Source organism: Bubalus bubalis, chromosome 16 (assembly GCF_019923935.1).
Source record: "Bubalus bubalis isolate 160015118507 breed Murrah chromosome 16, NDDB_SH_1, whole genome shotgun sequence".
NCBI classification, from domain to species: Eukaryota; Metazoa; Chordata; class Mammalia; order Artiodactyla; family Bovidae; genus Bubalus; species Bubalus bubalis.
Window position 1 is genome coordinate 42822257 of NC_059172.1, and position 20236 is coordinate 42842492.

General features: G+C 35.7%; 1 protein-coding gene across 4 annotated transcripts in view; it reads right to left on the reverse strand.

The window, feature by feature from the left end:
* SBF2 (SET binding factor 2) overlaps window positions 1-20236 on the reverse strand; it is a 509682-nt gene that overhangs the window by 299982 nt on the left and 189464 nt on the right. Inside the window, exon 1 of one of the 4 annotated variants that reach the window (XM_044929498.2) lies at window positions 11715-11735. The exons of the other annotated variants lie outside the window; for them this stretch is intronic. Coding sequence (XP_044785433.1) covers window positions 11715-11720 — 6 coding nt within the window. The 5' untranslated portion in view covers window positions 11721-11735. Of the gene's footprint in view, window positions 1-11714; window positions 11736-20236 lie in introns of those variants that run through there. 4 annotated transcript variants of the gene reach the window in all.

The window sequence follows — 20236 nt, forward strand, 5'->3', positions numbered from 1 at the left end:
CCTGCAGTTTGCTCTTTTTTCGAGTGACTGAGGAAACATCTATTTGGAATGACACTCAATGTACATACCACATAAGCTGACAAATACTGTTTTCATAAATACATGAGTGTATATACAGCAACTTCTGTTTTTCACTGTTCCTTTCTACCTACTCTCATCATTTCTCACAGACCAGACTCATTAAAATTTTACAACGTATTAGTGACAGTCAAGATGGGGATACTTTTTCAGGATGCTACATGTCTTTGTTCAGTTTCAGTTTTCTTTAAGACATATCCTGGAATCACATGATACTTCAAAAGCACAAGGTTAGAACTGACAGACATTTTTAAGCTCCACACTTAATGCATTATAAATATCAACTTGGCTTACTTGGGGATTCCTAGGGGGCTCAGCGGTAAAGAATCCGCCTGCCAAAGCAGGAGACACAGGTTTGATTCCTGGATGGGGAAGATCCCCTGGAGGAGGAAATAGCAACCCACTCACTCAACACTTCATATATATAACCGAATCCCACAAGGTTCATTTTACAAATGATGAAACCAAGGCTAAGAAACATTAAGGTGATACAGGTAGTAGGTGACAAAGGCAGCGCTAGAATTTAAGCCTTTGTGTATCTAGGAACTGTGTCATCTCACTGCTGAATTATCTGTGTCAATTACCTTATGGATATTGTTTTCTGTTAATATAAATTTAAAGTTGAAAAGTTAGAAAAGAAACAATGAAAATGAACAGTTATTTAATATAAAACTTTGTTTTGCAACCATTTATATCTGGATGTATCTTTTTTACGTAAAAGGGGACATATACATACAGTTTTGAGCCCTTTTTTCTCCACCTTCTGTAACAAGTGCATTTTCCCATGTAGTTATGTATTTTTAAGAAAGTTATTTTTAATGATTGACTATTACACCAGCATATAGGTAAGTACCACAATGTAACCAATTCCCTTTTGTGGGTTAAGTTGTTCACAATTTTTTAAATAATTCTGGGATAAGCATTTGCATGCATGTTAAGTCACTTCAGTCATGTCCAACTCTCTGCAACCCTATGGGCTGTAGACCAAATTAAGCATGGTATTATATAAATCTTCCCTGGCATGTTTCATTGTGTTTTTTGAGAAGAACTGGTTTTGTAGAGCACAACCAAAATGAGCACAAAAAAATGTTTAATTGACCTTGAATTCCTTTTTAAAAGTTAAGCAACCCCAAAATTATTTTGTTTTGCTGATAGAGTTCTTTTCTAAAGAGGACAAAAAAGAAGTGATAACAAAGAACTCTTATTATGAACTATATTCTGACCAAATAAGAAATGACTTGTGAAATAAAGTAACAGAAGTCTTAAGAAACTGAATTCCATTGCCAAGTCAGGCCATGGCAATGTCAGGTGTGTGTTCTATATTTTAAACAGGTATTTTTCAAAAGTTCAGAGAAAACACAGTGGTTATAAGACTTTGGGAGAGAAGCCAATTTAAGAGTTGGGAAATTTCAAATATTTTGTTATCCATACAATAATGAGTATCACAAACACGTGCCTAGTTTTAGTAGACAGCTTTTGATGAAATATATTGATATAGTATAAAAGAATATCCAAAATAACTTAAATGTGTTTATGTGTAAGATAATATGATTGTCAGCCTTCAGAATCCAAGCAAACTGATTAACTATTGTTTGAGTAAATAAGAGTTTAGTTATGTAGCATCATATAAGAACATGTAAAAATCAACAGCTCTCTTTGAGACCAGCAACAAGCAATTTTTAAAAATATCTTATTTATAACCTTAATATAGTCTCAAAGTCACAGGATGAGCTAACCTAATTTCTTAATTTTTTAGTATCCTAGCACATCAGTCTCATGAAGATCCCTACATGTAAAGCTTTAAATATAAAAATTTCAAGAAGTAAACTCCAAAAAAGAAAAATGAACATTAGAATATGTTCTAATGTCCAACTTCTGAAAGAAATACAGCAGTACATGATTTACAAACTTAAAATAGTTCTAAGATGAAGACTGCAAAAAAAAAGGGATTAAAGGACTTCCAGTTAAGCATTACAGATGAAACAAACGCATTTACCTCCAAGACCTCCTCAAATGCTCTGAAATTGCAGTTAAAACACACACACACACACACACACACACACACACACAAACAGCAAAGTAATGTGAAGGAAGATAACAGGTTTAAAATGGGAAGTGACTTTCGGAAGCCAGAAAACTGGTTTACACTACCAATTCTTAGAAAAGATAATGAAAGACAGGCCCCAGGTATGTATGAATGCCACAAATATGAAGGGAAGACCAAAATGAACAAAGGAGGAACTCAGTGACCATAAGACAATATAAGGAGAAGCAGAAGACTTTCAACACATGAGAATAAAAAGATCAAAATCATTAAGAAGAGTCTGTATATCAGAACATTTACAGAACAAGAGAAATAATAAAAATTAAAACTGAAGCAACTGTAAGACTGTTCCAGTAGGCCCCCAAAAGGGACATACAAATGGAAAATGGGAAAGAAATAAGTAAGAAACGTAGATCATCGTGGGAGTTCTAATTCTTAGGTAACAGGAAATTCAAAAGGAATACACATAAAGAAAATACATAAAAGAAATAATAACACAGCCCTCCCACGCCCACTCCCCAGAAAGGCTCAGGACCTTAGGACAGAATTAAACTTCAATATGTCTAGTACACTGAATTAATGTTTTTTTAAAAGCCATTACTTTTAGCACATCATCATGAAACTTCAACAAATGAAAAAAAAAAAAAAAAGATCCTAAAGAGAAAAAAAGAAAGAGAAGGCTAAATATTTTACAATGGATCAAAAAAATCAAAATACCAATAGAAATCTATTAACATTAATTAATTATATTAATAAATTATAAAAGTAATAAAATTAACTCCATAATTTTAAAAATAGGACATAATTCAACGTAACACTCATTCTTAAATTAAAAATGAGTTCCATTATTGCTGATATTGTTTACTGGACATATTAGCAGAAGCAATTACCCAAGAGAAAGAAACTAACAATACAAAAATTGGAAGATAAAATTCTCACTATTTCCCAGTGATCTAACTGTTATATCATTCACTGGAAAAGTGAAGAGGATCAACTAAAAAACTACTATGAACAACAAGGTAATAAAACTTCAAATTAATAAAAACTGATTCATATTTTGGGCCAAGATTTACCCTGCAGCTTGAAACACCTTAAAAAGCTGGGGAAAAATATATGAAATAGTGGGCAACTGATGGACAAAGATCCCTGAAAAGCAGGAAACAGCAGGTCATTCGGTAAAGAATCCACTTGCAATGCAGGAGACCCCAGTTCAATTCCTGGGTCAGGAAGAGCCGCTGGAGAAGGGATAGACTACCTACTCCAGTACTCTTGGGCTTCTCTTGTGGCTCAGCTGGCAAAAAATCCACCTGTAATGTGGGAGACCTGGGTTCGATCCCTGGGTTGGGAAGATCCCCCAGAGAAGGGAAGGACTACCCATTCCAGTATTCTGACCTGGGGAATTCCATGGACTGTGTAGTCCATGGGCTCACAAAGAGTTGGACATAACTGAGTGACTTTCACTTTCACTATTGGCACCACTTTCTGCCTTGAGAGAGTTTACAGGCCATGGTGCAGGGAGGGGGGACAGAGGTGGGGCTTAGAGGACTCCCTAGACAAGGAAATAGAGCAGAGACCTCTGGAGAGCAAGGCAGCTAGAGTTCTTAGGACAGAACCCAGAGAGGAGGGAGTTGCAGAAAGAAAGAATGGGATATCTGCAAGGGTTCCTCTGAGAATTCAGGAGGGTTCTGGTCAGTGCATGTATATGAGGAAACCACCCAGGCTGGTAAAAGAGCCATCTGAAAAGATTAGAGAAAAGAGCACTTATCATTTAAGCATGGCTGGGCAAAGTGTCTGTTCCTTCCATCCAGAATGGAAAAATTCATAATTCATAGGACACTGGACAGAATCCATAGAAAGGTCTTGTCTCAGTAGTAGGAATAATTAGACCTAGATTGAATCTGCTCTAAAATTACATAACAAATCATACAAGCAAGACCCAAAAAGGTCAAATTGTTTAAATTAACTTAACTGCATCTTAGAAGCTCAGGAAGATTTATAGGAATACAAAATGTTCATCACCCAACAAAATAAAATTCAGGATGTCAGGCACCTTATTAAAGATCAACAGACATACAAAGAGAGAGGGAAATAGAACCCATAATAAGGAGAAGCATCAATCAAAGCTGACTTAGAACTGATAGAGATATCAGAATGAGCAAAAAAAGACACACAGCTACTATTACTGATTCCTATATGTTGAAAAAGTTAAATAGAGATGTGGAAAATATAAAAGACTCAAATCAACTTCTAAAGAGAAAAACTACAATGTATGAGATTTTAAAAATGGATAGGATACACAACATATTAAATGTCACAGAAAAAAAGATTCAGTCCGGTTCAGTCGCTCAATCGTGTCCGACTCTTTGCAACCCCATGAATTGCAGCATGCTAGGCCTCCCTGTTTTGAATTCACACCAATAAAATTATCTAAATAAAATACAGAGAGAAGAAAGAACCCTCTGAAATGAAATGAAATGAGCATCAGTGAGCTCTAAGACTTCAAGCATCCTAACATAAGAGTAATAAGAATCAAAGACGTGAGGAGGAGAAAGAGAAAAAAATGTTTGAATAAATAATGGCCAAACAACAGCAGATGAAAACTGGATCTACACAAAACAGGACAGAGCACCAAAAGTGTAACCATGTGCATAAATAAATAAAATTTTTCTTATTTAAATTTCTTTTAAAGATGATTGACTATATAAACAAAAATAACATTGTGGCATGGGATTTATACTATGCTATGCTATGCTAAGTCACTTCAGTCGTGTCCAACTCTGTGCCACCCCATAGACGGCAGCCCACCAGGCTCCCCCGTCCCTGGGATTCTCCAGGCAAGAACACTGGAGTGGGTTGCCATTTCCTTCTCCAATGCATGAAAGTGAAAAGTGAAAGTGAAGTCGCTCAGTCATGTCCGACTCCTAGCGACCCCATGGACTGCAGCCTACCAGGCTCCTCCGTCCATGGGATTTTCCAGGCAAGAGTACTGGAGTGGGGTGCCATATATCAATAAATGTAAAGTATATGTCAACAATTGTACAAAAGTCAGGAGAGGCAAATGGCAGAGTACAGGAATACTATACAGTTCATAATACTGTAGGAAAGGTTGTATAGTATCACTTAAATATAGACTGTTAAGTTAAATAGACTGTAAGTTAAAGATGTATAAGACTGAAAAATGACAAAACAAATAGTTAAAAATAATAAGACAACAGAAATAAAATAATCAAGAAAAATAATCTAAAACAAAGCAGAAAAAGTCAATGAGATGAACAAAAAACAAGCAGTAAAATAAACTTAAGCCTAACTATATTAATAATCACATTAAATGGCTGAGATAATGGAATTTGGATAAAAAGCAAGACCCAAACGTGTGCTGCCTACAAGAAACTTAAAAATACAACGAGCCAAAGAAGTTAAAAAGGATGGAAAACAGATATCATCTGCTAACATTAACTAAAGGAAAGCTGGATTAAGATTAATATTACTGTAGATTTCAGACCAAAGAATGTTAACAGGAATTAAAAAGAAATTTTATAATGATTTATGAGCCAGTTCATCAAGGAAACATAAATTTCTAAGTATTTATGCCCCTTATAAAGAGCTTCAAAATACATGAAATAAATCGGACAGACCTATGAGTAAAAAGACACAAATTTCCTCTATTTTAGTCAAAGACTTCAAAATCTCTTAATAACTGATAAAACAAGCTTACAAAAAAAATACTAAGAATGTAAAAGATTTGAACAATACTATCAACCAAACTTAAAAGGTGCTTACTCCTTGGAAGGAAAGTTATGACCAACCTAGATAGCATATTCAAAAGCAGAGACATTACTTTGCCAACAAAGGTTCGTCTAGTCAAGGCTATGGTTTTTCCTGTGGTCATGTATGGATGTGAGAGTTGGACTGTGAAAAAGGCTGAGCACTGAAGAATTGATGCTTTGAACTGTGGTGTTGCAGAAGACTCTTTAGAGTCCCTTGGACTGCAAGGAGATCCAACCAGTCCATTCTGAAGGAGATCAGCCCTGGGATTTCTTTGGAAGGAATGATGCTAAAGCTGAAACTCCAGTACTTTGGCCACCTCATGCGAAGAGTTGACTCATTGGAAAAGACTCTGATGCTGGGAGGGATTGGGGGCAGGAGGAGAAGGGATGACAGAGGATGAGATGGCTGGATGGCATCACTGACTCGATGGACGTAAGTCTCAGTGAACTCCAGGAGTTGGTGAAGGACAGGGAGGCCTGGCGTGCTGCGATTCATGGGGTCGCAAAGAGTCGGACATGACTGAGCGACTGATGTGATCTGATCTGATCAACCAAACTAGACCTAACTGATTTTTATAAAACACCCCACACAAATAGCAGCAGAACACACATTCTTTTCAAGCATACTTCAAAAAAGGCAAGATGGAGTATATTCTGGGTCATAAAATATATTGCAATGAATTTAAAATGACTTGAATCATAAAAAGTATATTTTCACACCACAAGGGAATTAAATCAGAAATTAAAAACAGATCTCTGGAAAATTCACACTCTTGGAAGCTAAATAATAAATTTCTAAATAACTCATGGGTCAAAGAGGAAATCAAAAGGGAAATTACAAAGTATTTTGAACTAAATGAAGTAAAAAGATTACCTATCAGAATCTGTGGGATGCCACTAAAGCAGCAATAAAGGGGGCAGTTTTAGCACTTAAAATAGAAAAGAAGAAAGGTTTTGGTCAATGAACTCAGCTTCTACCTTAACTAGATAAAAAAGAAAACTCAAGGTAAACAGAATAAAAGAAAATAATAGGGATCAAAACAGAAATCAATGAAATAGAGAACATATGCAATAGAAAAATAATGAAAGCAGTAGCTGGTTCTTTTAAAATACCAAAAAAGTTGATAAACTTCTAGCCAGACTGAAAATGAGAAAAGAGAAGACACAAACTGCCAAAATCAGAAATAAGACAGATGGTATCACTATAGAGCGCTGACAGTAGAAGATTAATAAAGGAATATTATGGATAAACTTATGCAAATAAACTCGACAATCAGAAAAAATAAACAAAATTATCTAAAAAACACAAACTACCCAAGCTCACTCATGAAGAAACCGATAACCTAAAGAACCCTATATTTACTAAAGAAATTAAAACTGTACTTAAACATCTACCCATAATGAAAACTACAGTCTCAGACAGTTTTACTGGTGGAGTCCACTGAACATTTAAGGAACCCATAATAATGTTCTACACAAACTCTAAAAATGTGAAAAGGATAGGATAATCCCCAAACTCATCTCATGAAGCCAATATTACCCTGATACCAAAATCTGACAAAAACATTATAAGAAAACTACCAGTAGCCCTCAGGAACACAGTCACAGAAATTCTTTTAAAAATACTTTTTAGCAAACTGAATCTAAGAATACAGCAAAAGGCATCATGACCAAGAAGGATTTGTCCCAAGAATAAAGGGTTGGTTCACATTTGAAAAACAATATAATTCATTATTTTAACATGGTTACACAAGGAACTGTAACAAACTAAAAAAGAAAAAAGAATATGATAATTTTGACAGAAGCAGACGTATTTGAAATTCAGTATCACTTCTAATAAAAAATTCTGAGCACATTAGGAGTAACAGTGAAATTTCCTTAACAGATAAAGGACATCTACGCAAAACCTACAGTGAACGTCACACACTGAATGTTTAAAAACTGAATGCTTTCCTGCTAAGACCAGAAATAAGACCAGCATGTCCACTATTACCACATCTACTCTACTTTGTGCTACAGGTTTGAGCTGGAGCAATTAGGGGAAGGGAGGGAGGGAGGAAGGAATGGAAGGTATATATTTTGGAAAAACAGAAATAAAACTCCTTACTCACAGACGGCATTCAACTGACAATGTAGAAAATCTATAAACAATGTCTAGAACTAATACATGATGCTGAGTAAGATTACAGAATCAATACACAAACATCAATTGTATTCTACACATTAAGAGTGAACAATCATAAATGAAAATATCATGTACAATAGCATCAAAAATATGAAATAGGGATAAAATGTCAAAAAATATGAAAGACCTGTAGACTGAACTGAAAAACATTCCTAAAAAGCTAAAGAAGATCTAAATAAATAGGAAGATATACTTTGTTCAAGGGTTGGTCAACTCAATATTATTAAACTATCAACTTTCCAAATTAACCTAAAATTGAATAAATCTATAGATTCAAAGTAATTCCAATCCAAATGCTAGAAGGGTTTTGTTTTTGTCTTTGGTAAAAATTATAAAACTGAATTTAAAATTCCAACTGAAATATAAAGGATACAGAATAGCTCAAACAACTTTTAAAAAGACAAAAGTAAAAGAACTAACACTACTTGATTTCAAGAACTATGATAAAGCCAGAGTAATAAACAGCAGTGTGGTATTAGAGTAAACAGGCAAACAGAGCAAAGGAACAAAACAGAGAATCCAGAAATAAACCTCAAATACAAAGACAGCTCATCTCCTCCCACCAATGGGAAACTTTGACACTTGTTCAAGAAAAGATTAACTGCTGTTGTTAGGTGTTCTAAATGTAAAGGATGATGAAATGAAGCAACATGGTAATGGAGAAAGTTCCTAAGCAGAAAAAAATAATCTTTGCACATTGGGTTCCCTAATCTCTTGGTGCTTGCAAGTCACCCCAGCACAATATCCACACAGGTAATTTTGACTTTGTGTATATTTATACATATAGGATTAAGTGCTTCCTTAAGTGGCTTAATGGAGAAATCATAGGTGTTTCCTTCCACATATTGTTGTACCATTTATATACACATGTGCGTATATAAATATTAAGTCTTAATTCAAATAGTACAATGAAAGCCATCTTCCTTTATCTAAATTCACTGTCACCATTTCACCACATACAAATATTTAGCTTTACATATAGGCATTTCATATATTTTATTTAGCCATTCAGGTAGAACTCATTAAGATTATAGTTACTAAAGTTAAAATTTTATAAACAACTCTAAGAAAAGACGAATCATATCATCAAGACTTTATATATTTTATAGGAAAATTAAGATTCCATTCAGTACAGAGAGCTGACATTTCAAAATCTTTCAGGCTCAACTACTCACTTCCTGAAGCTCACTGCACTTTAAAAGTCAAAAATACATGTTTCAAAGACAGTTATCAGTTAGTGCAGTCACTCAGTAGGGTCCGACTCTTTTAATTGAAAACTGAAACTTAACCAATAGTCATAATAATTCCTTGGATTTTTTTAGAATGAATTCAAAATTTAGTGCTTATGAATAGGAGAAATAAGGTGAGTTCCATTACAATTCCTCTTTCTTTTCAGTTTATGAACATTGTTTATATAAACATTGGAATTTTACTAATTTCCTGGATGACAAATGGAAGGAATGTTTTCATCTGGGGCTTTCCCACTTATAGTCCCATTACCATGATCTCTAAAAACAAAGAACCCAGTGAAATCTTGATGTCAACTGACTCCTTCAAAAAGCCTATGTATAATGTGGCTCATATTACATGAAAATGAAACTTCAGAAATTATATCATGTGTGAAACATTCATTTGCATTCTTGTCCTTTCAAGTGCTCTATAATAGCCCAAGAAAGAAGGTAAACTTGAGAACTAATGGTCTTTCACTTAAAGAAACTAAAAGCCAAGGGAGGGTCTACTATCCCCTAATACAACGTCATCCAAAAAGCAAAACATGAATGTGATGCACCAGAGATATTATTTTTAAGGGAAACATTTACAAAACAAAATAAAACAAACAAGGAAAAAAAAGACTTATTAGCAGATCTGAAGAGGGAAAAATTGCCCCAAATGAAACCTTTTATAAAATAAATTACGTACTATATATTAAGCTCAGTACAGTAAAAAGACTGGTGACTGGCTTCAAAATAACGTACACGCAAAATGTCTCAAAAAAAAAATTAGGCAGTCGAATTCTGCGGTATATAAAAGGAAAAGGAAACACAAACAAGTGGGATTTATTCAAGCAACTTAAGGTTAACTCAGAGTTCAAAAACAAGTCAATATAACCCATCATATCAATCTAAAAAAGAAAAACCACATCATAATGTCATTTAACAACACATTGACACCATCAGGATAAAAATTCTCATCAACCTAGGAATAGAGGGGAACTTTTCAACCATAAAAAGGACATGTGCAATTGATCTACAGCGAACATCACAGTAAATGATGCAAAGTGACATACTTTCCACCTAAGAATAGGAAAAATGTAAGGATATCTACATTCACCATTCTGGCAAAAAAAGACATACAGACTAGAATGAAGGAATAAAACTGCCTCAATATGTAGATGACAAGAATGTCTGTAGAAAAACCTAGGGATTAAAAAAAAAAATCTTCCTAGAACTAATACAAACAAAACTGCAGCAAGATACAAAGTCAAAACACAAAAACCACGTTTCTATACATGAGCAATAAACAACATGAAGCTCAAAAAAAAGCAGCAGCATTTATAAAAGCTTCCCTCCACCCTGGCCCCACTGGCTCATGGAACTTTATTCAGAATGGAATAATAAGATCCTGTTGGTTCTTGCTGCAGTTGAAAGGTTAGGCCCAGCTAGGCATATTCCCTAAGAACCCAGTGCTGAAGACCAATGATTGCATTCCTACTTCTTTCAAAACTCCTGGGACCAGAGTTGGGGCCTACACCCTTTCAGAACCCAAAGGAACACTGCCTGACAACAGGGAAAAGTCTCACACCCGTCACAGTCCCTCTGCCACACATACACAGATGTATAGACACATTGCTATTGAAAACTTTTAGATATAAATGTAACAAATCATGCCACTTAAGAAAGACAGCAAAGATGTTCTTAAAAACTGGGAGACAGTGTCAGAAGACTCACCATATTAAAGATATAAATTTTCACCAAAATGATCTATATTAAAATAAAAATCCAAGCAGGGCATTTTTTGTACTTACAGATAAAGTTCATTTTTAAACATTAAATGGTACAACAAAAGAACAACAATAACTAAAAAAATGCTGTAAAAAGAAATTAAGTTGGAAAAACCACAGTACTGAATTTTATGACAATTATAAAGCAACAGTAATCAAGAGATTGTTTGGAATTCTGTGGCAGTCCAGTGGTTGGGACTCCATGCTTCCACTGCTAGGATCCTGAGTTTGATCCCTGGTCAAGGGTTCCACAAGTCACCAGTGTGGCCAAAACATGGGCAGGGCGGGGAGGGGCAGGACTAGTGAAGCAAAAACATAGGTCAGTGGAATAGAAGTCCATAAACAGACCCATAAGTATGACCATTTGATCTCTGACAAAGAGCACTTGTAATTCAAACTGGAAAAAAAAAATAGTCTGTTTCCAACAAATGGTGTTGGGACAACAGGTTGTTTAAATGCAAACAAAAATAAAACCTAATCTCAATCTAAACTTGTCTAATATAGAGACTGACTCCAAATGGACCATCAGATCAGATCAGATCAGTCGCTCAGTCGTGTCCGACTCTTTGCAACCCCATGAATCGCAGCACGCCAGGCCTCCCTGTCCTTCACCAACTCCCAGAGTTCACTGAGACTCACGTCCATCGAGTCAGTGATGCCATCCAGCCATCTCATCCTCTGTCGTCCCTTTCTCCTCCTGCCCCCAATCCCTCCCAGCATCAGAGTCTTTTCCAATGAGTCAACTCTTCGCATGAGGTGGCCAAAGTACTGGAGTTTCAGCTTTAGCATCATTCCTTCCAAACTAAACAGAAAACATAAAGTCATAAAACTTTTAGAAGAAAACACATGAGAAAATCTTTGTGAACTGGGGTTTAAATGAAGAATTCTTAGAAATAACACAAAAGCAGGATGTGTTAAGAAAAATTAGTAACTCAAACTTGACAAAAGTTAAAAATTTGGCCTGTAAAAAAGATACTCTTAAGAAAATTAAAAGCCACGTCTCCAGAATATATAAAGAACTCTCAAAACTCAACAGTAAAAATAACAGTCAATCCCATCAGAAAATAGGCAAATACTTGAATAAATATTTATTCAGAGAAGATCATGCAAATAGCCAAAAACACACGAAAAGATGCTTAACAACATGAGTCATTAGGGGAATGCAATGAGATAGTACTTCAGTCCCATTAGGATGAGTATAGTCAAAGAGGCTGGTTAAAGTATTGGCAAGAACGTAGAGAACTGCTGGTAGAAATTTCAAACAGTACAAACTCTTTTGAAAAACAGTCCAGCAGTTCAGCAAAAGGTCAAACATACAGCTAACACATGAATCAGTAGTTCTACTTCTAGGTATATACCCAAGAGAAATGAAAACTAATGGGTCTACACAAAAACTTGTGCATAAGCATTCACAGTACATTATTCATAACAGCCAAAAACTGAAAGTAACTCATATGCCTTTCAATAGGTGAGTGGATAAACAAAAATACGGTACACCCACATAATGGAATACGGAATAATATAATGAAAAGGAACAAACTACTGATACATGCAACAACTTAGTCTCAAATACATTACGTTAATTGAAAGAAACCAGGACCTAAAGTTTACACACTGTATGATTTCATTTATACAGCACTGTCAAAAAGATAAAATTACAGTAATGGTGAACATATCACTGGTTGCCAGGGGTTACAGTGGTAGGAGGTGTGACAATAAAGGGATAGTATGAGGGAATCTATTTCAGCGATTGAACCATCTTGTATTCCGATGTCAGTGGTGGTAATACATGTGTTAAAATATATATATAGGCTGTATCCTAAACAAATAAAAAGGTCAATTTTACTGCATAATAATTTAAACAAAAAAAATTTAAGAATATCTATTGATCCCAACAGCTGCCTATGAGAATTAAAGAAAACAAACATGGTCAAATTGAGTGTTTAAGGCCAAATATACAGGATTTACTTCCTACATGTCTGATTACATGGGGGTGCACAAAGGAGGAGTTAAGAATGTGTGCCAATATTTATGTTACAGTTTCCCCAGAAGCAAACCCTGAAGTAAGGATTTTAGTGCAAGCAGTTTCTTTAGGAAATAATTCCAGGAAACTGTAGTCAGGAAGAAGGGAAAAGAAGGCAGCCATGGTGATCATTTATGAGTTGTCTACATCTGTGGGCAACTGGAGTTAAACTGTCTCACTGAGAGTCAGTGTAGGTCTTGCATTAGAGTTTATCCCATTCAAGGGGCGAGGGAATAGAGATTTTCCCCTCAGTTTCTGTCAGTCATCAGTTGGAGGCTACTCCTCCGGAGCATGAATTCCCTAGAACTTTTGGCCTGTCACTGTGCAGGTACAGAGTAAGCTTCAGGAGACCAAGAAAGCCCCTAAGCTAACAATTAGATGTACTGGCAATCAGATGTCAGGACAACTTGCATGGAAATGGAAGGTGCTGATCACAGGCAGGGCACTGAGGAAAGAAGGACAGGGCCACAACAGCATTTGCTCCAGATGGGTAAACATGTATCAGCTCAGTTCAGTTGCTCAGTCCTGTCCAACTCTTTGTGAGTTGGACTGCAGCACACCCCACGGACTGCAGCACACAAAGCTTCACTGTCCATCACCAACTCCCGGAGCTTGCTCAAACTCATATCCATCAAGTCGGTGACGCCATCCAACCATCTCATCCTGTCATTCCCTTCTTCTCCTGCCTTCAATCTTTCCCAGCATCAGGGTCTTTTCCAAAGAGTCAGTTCTTTGCATCAGGTGGCCAAAGTACTGCAGCTTCAGCTTTAGCATCAGTCCTTCTAATGAATATTCAGAATGGATTTCCTTTAGGATGGACTGGTTTGATCTCCTTGCAGTCCAAGGGACACTCAAGAGTTCTTCAACACCACAGTTCAAAGGGTCAATTCTTTTATTGATAGCATAGTTAATAAAGCAGAAGTAGATTTTTTTTCTGGAATTTTCTTGCTTTTTCTATGATCCAATGGAAGTTGACAATTTGATCTCTGGTTCCTCTGCCTTTTCCAAATCCAGCTTGAACATCTGGAAGTTCTCAGTTCATATACTGTTGAAGCCTAGCTTTGAGAATTTTGAGCATTACTTTGCTAGTGTGTGAAATGAGTACAATTGTGCAGTACTCTGAACATTCTTTGGCATTGCCTTTCTTTGGGACTGGAATGAAAATTGACCTTTTCCAGTCCTGTGGCCACTGCTGAGTTTTCCAAATTTGCTGGCATATGAGTGCAGCACTTTAATAGCAACATCTTTTAAGATCTGAAATTAATAGAATTACTTCTGAAATAAAACCCAAGAAACTGTCTCTGGAGTGTCAGAATAGAGAGGATATTTTCCTTTTAAACCTTTAAAAAAAATTTCACCATGAACATAAATATTAACTTTTCAAGGCTACTGTGCTTATCCAGTAGAGAAATAATGGCAGCGAGGACTGTGCTCATTGTGTTGGGAATGGAGGGAAATTAATAGATTTTTCTGAAGATGTAATTAATGGAATGGATGTGGCATGTGAGGAAGAGAGGAGTACCCAGAATGTGATTTATGCTTTTGGGATCTGAGCAACTGAAAGTATTTCAAATTTGGATCAATAATTGTTCCATTTTTTAATAGGGTTGTTTTGAGTATGGAAGTGCTTACAACAATGCCTAGCCAGGTAGGAAATACTCAGTAAAGGTTACTTTAAGGTGTGGCAAATTTTTGTTCTTTTTATGGCTGAGTAATATTCCATTGTGTGTAAGTGTGTGTATATGTATACACACCACATACATATACACATACATATATACAGATACAGATACACACACCACATCTTTATCCATTCATCTGTTGATGGACACTTACGTTGCATCCATATCGTGCCTATTACAAATAATACTGCTAGGAACACTGGGAGTACAAGTATCTTTTCAAAGTAGTGTTTTCATTTCCTTTGGATATATACCCATGAGTGGAATTGCTGGATCATACAATAGTTCTATTTTTAGTTTTTTGAGGAACCTCCATATTGTTCTTCATAATGTCTGCAACAATTTACATTTCTACCAACAGCTATCTCCTCAAGAATTAGAACCCCTTATTGGACATATTAAACCAGAAGCTAGATGGCAATTTATCAGATATACTGAAAACAAGTTTGTAAAGAAGGCTGAACTTGATAATCTCAAGGCTTCTGACATCAGACAGAAAAGAAATGAGTCTTGATTCTGGCCTTAAGTGAAGTTATGTTCTTAGTGAAATTTTCTAATTTCTCTGAACCTCAGTTTTTCTTGAACATAAAATATCTCATATTTTGTGGGTAAGATTAAATGATATAATGTATGTAAGTTGTTTAGCGCAATACCTGAGACAGTGCATGATTAATAAACACTATGGTAGAACCTCTAGCCTGTCACACAGCTGGTACTCAGATATACTGGCAGTCCATATCACCTTCATTACTGCTACTATTATATAAGGGTTCTAGTCAGTAACTGATGAATGGAACAGAGGAAACATCTCATCTGAGACATACAGTGTGGGATGGTAGAGGGACCAAACAGGTGACATTACTGAAGGGTAGAATCCACGTGTCCATATTTTTATAAGCAATGATGTCCAGTGTCTGGGTGTCCAGTGATGGACACCCAGAAATGGATGGTAATTAATTAATTCAATTAATTTATTGAGCAACTACTCTGTGCCAAGCACTAAAATAGGATAAGAAAAATAAAGTCCTTGCCCTGTGGGAGTTTATGTTTTAGTGTTTCTGGTGATTTTAATGATGCATAGTTGTTACCTGAATGTAATGTAGTGCAAGAAAATATCTGAACCTGAAATATGTGTGTGTGTGTGTGTGTGTGTGAAAGTGTTAGTCCTTCAGTCGTGTCCAACTCTTTCAGACCCTATGGACTGTAGCCCAGGCTCCCCTGTCCATAGAATTCTCCAGGCAAGAATACTGGAGCGGGTTGCCATTTCCTTCTCCAGGGGATTGTCCCAACCCGGATCAAACCCAGGTCTCCTGCACTGCAAGCAGATTCTTTACTGTCTGAATCACCAGGGAAACCTATATATATATATGTGTGTGTGTGTGTAATGTATATAGTAGCTGTATTTTCTGTGGGCCCAGGCAAGAGTACTAGAAATGGCTAAGTCCCTCAGACTAGTATTATATGTTTGCAGAGGAATGACACTCCAAATCACAGTGATACATGAGATAGATACCACAAAATATTAAGTACAGAAACTTCACAAAACCCCTGTAATCAATTCCAAGTACCAATTCAATCCACGTCTAAGATATCAATGTCAAAAACAACCCAAGTTTTACTGTAAATGGTAGCTGACTGCAACACTGCACAAAAACTATCATTTTTCAAAACACAGGATACAGTATAACTTGTGATTTGGAAATAAATCAAAATATACGTCTAAGTAAACTAATGAAATGATTCAACCAGTTCAAAATTTGTTAGTTTTAGCTCTCATGGGTTTCATAAAAATATGTTTGGTATGAAATGCTAACACTGTTTTTGATAAGAACTGTCTAAACAAGATGAGTATTATTTACCAAAACAGAAAAACAATGTATTAGTTTGATATGGACAGTTGGCTAGTTTTAAATTCTATCATCTGTCAGTCACCCAGAATATTTACTACTTGTTTACTTAATGCAGCCTTTCTGAGAAAGGCACTTGCAGAATATTCACTGGCTGCTAAATATTATTGTTAGAAACAGCAACCAGAGATGGTTATCTGTTTAAGCTGTTTATCTTTGTCCCTTGAAAAAAAATTACAGCAAACAGAACAAAATGTTCTACTGCAAAAAAAAGCTCAGTCTAAATGTATCTGGATAATAGCAAAATGAGTGTCTCCTTGGAACTTCAGAGGTAATAATCTCTGAAAAGCAGCCTGGAGGAGAAAATCTTCCTTTCGATCACTACTTTATCAAAGAATAAAATAGATATAGAGAAAAATTTTCCCTTGAAAAATAACAACTAAATCATTCATTCACAGAAGAGAGAAAGCCTGAGTGCCACACCACCACAGTGTACCTAGACCCAAGCATCAGGAGCAAAAATAATGAAGACTGAATAACAAGGTCAGACCTACAAAGCAAACAACAAAGGTAAAGAAAAAATGGCTAAGAGGTCTCCAATCAGATTAGCTCACGGAAAAATGCTTAAATAAACATAAAATAAAATAATAGCACATCTTATGTTTACATAGCACCTTGGCATTTTCAAAGCACTAGAGCTTGAGATCAAACAATCAGCATCTCAGCGACGGGTTCGCTTATTTCAAGTCTAAACTGCTCCTTTTTGGGGGGCTCTCAATTCTTGAATATCTATATTTGAACATTTATCCAACTACCTTGTATTACAACTGATTACAAAACAGGCTGTATGTCTCACTATATTATTACTAACCATAAGGCTGTGTTTTATTCAATTATTTCCCTAGAACTTATTACCACTGTCTCTCTCAAAGATAGGTGCTATTTAAAACTTTGTTGAATTTGACTCTTTATCTTCCACAATGATCATAACTGTCCCATGAAATAGTGAAAGCAGACAGTGTACCTGTTTTATAAAGGAGGAAACTGAAATACAGAAAGGTTAAATAATGTGCCCAGATTCACCCAAGTAGGCTCCACTTCAACTTCTAGGATAACAGTGTTCCTTTGTACGACAGTGTTTAGAAGATTTAGATACAGAAATTGATGGGGAAATAATTCACAGAATTTAGAATGAAACTAAGCACTCCCAATTTAGCATTATTCTATAAAGAAACCATTTATCTATTATCTACTGCAGAGCGTCAGTAAAAGAATAACACGATTTGTAATCCTGAATTTTCTTTTTGCTTTTCCTGGTCCACTGAGAATCAAGGGAAGTTAAACCCTACAGATTTATTTTTGGAAGTTACTACCCTAGGAATATGACTTAAATCAGGATGGCATAATATTGAACCTTCACTGACTAACTGTACACCAAAAACATAGTCGGGACATGTACAACATATGAAACATAAAAATAACAAAAAAGACCCACCCAATTTCAAAAACAAGATAAATTCCAATGGCCTGTAATGAAACAAAAATGGTTAAAAAAAGAAAAAAGTAAATTTGGTTAAAAGCTCCTGATTTTAATAATGAAACTGAATTTTGGAGTTAGCATCAAGGGGAATTTTTTTGAGATTGTTTCTTAATCTGTGATTTTCCTATATATTTCTGTCCTTCTCATCATCCTACAAACCTGACCCATTCTTGTAAAAACTAAGGCTAAATACATGGACCAGTTGGGTCACATCATATCTGGTGGCCGTTAAGGCAGCAGTTCCAGTAATCCAGCTGTAAGGGCATGAGAGAAGTACAGAAATTCTACTGCCAGGCTCCACATAGCATTTATTTGACAAGCAGGGGAAATGCAGTCAGGTGATGGCTTTACTCTTGTGTTTTACCTTCCTCTTCCATTCAGTTCAAGTAAACTCCAGAAATAAGTCAAATTCACAGTAAGCACTGACTGAATACAAGGCCCTATACTACATACTATAAGGGGTACGAAAGCTATCTTCCCTTCAAGAGTTTACTATTTAGATAAGAAAACAGTTGACAAGTAAATGATGGGCCAAGATGGAGTAATGAAGAGCTAGATTTAAGCTCCTGTCAAAACAAATTTTTTTAAAAGAGTAAAGAACTGAAGAAAATATATAAATAACAAGTTTTCAAGACAATGAACATCATGTAATAAAGGACAATAATCATGAAAAATGAGGTGACCCTTAGGACTTCTTCTGCTTCCCACACTGAGTTTACAGAACAGAGAGGGATGAAGTCCAACAGATACCCTGGGAGGAGAAGACAGAACAGATATCCAGAAAGACCAAGAGAGCTAGAATCTGCAAAAGATGAAAATGCTAAGAGAGAAAACGCCAGAGATTTGTAGAAGGTTCCCCTCAAGTATTCAAGAGCATATAGATAAGAAGCAAAAACAATAATAATAAAGATCAGAGGGGTAAAAAAAAAATAGAAAACAGGAAAACACTTAGGTAAAAACTAATGAAATCAAAGCTATTTCTCTGAAATGCTGAATGTAATTTATAAACCTCTAGCCAGATAGCTCAGCTGGTAAAGAATCTGCCTGCAATGCAGGAGGCCCCAGTTTGATTCCTGGGTCAGGAAGATCCGCTAGAGAAGGGATAGGCTACCCTCTCCAGTATTCTTGGGCTTCTCTTGTGGCTCAGCTGGTAAAGAATTCGCCTGCAATGTGGGAAACCAGGGTTCGATCCCTGGGTTAGGAAGATATCCTGGAGAAGGGAAAGGCTACCCACTCCAGTTTCTGGCCTAGAGAATTCCATGGACTGTGTAGTCCATGGGGTTGCAAAAAGTCGGACATGACTGAGCGACTTTCACTTTCAGCCAGATGGACAAAGAAAAAGAAGAAGACACAAATTATCAGTATCAGGAATTTAAAGTATACAGATCTCAAAAACATTAATACTATAATAAGGAACTATTTTAAATAACTTCATACCCATAACTCAACAGCTCAGATGAAGTGAATAATTTTTTTTAAAGACACAAAATTTGAAAGACACTCAAGAAGAAACAGATATTCTGAATAGTCCTGTACCTCAGAATATCTAGTTTAAAACCTTACTACAAAAAAAATTCTTAGGCCTTATAGTTTAATAAGCAAATTCAATTAATCAAGATAAAATATTAAAACTCTACATAAAGCTTTCTTGAAAACAGAAAAGTAATATTTCCAAATCTATTTTTTGAGTTGAGTATAACTCTGAGACCAAAACCAGACAAAGATAATAAGAAAACTACAGATCAATGTCTTTCATGAATATAGGTAAGAAATCCCCAGCCAAGTATCAGCAGACTGTTCCCAGTAATATGTAAAAAGAATAATACACCCCATTAAGTAGCATTTATGCTCAGAATTAAAGGCTAATTCAGTACTTGAAAATCAATCAAAAAAAAATAAATTAAAAAAAAAAAGAAAGAAAATCAATCAGTGTAATTCCTCAAATCAAGAGACTGAACCAACTCCTGGGCATTTATCTGGAGCAAACTCAAATTCAAATAGATACATGTACCCTAATGTTCATAGCAGCCTGAAGATAATATGCTAAGTGAAATAAGCCAGACGCAAAA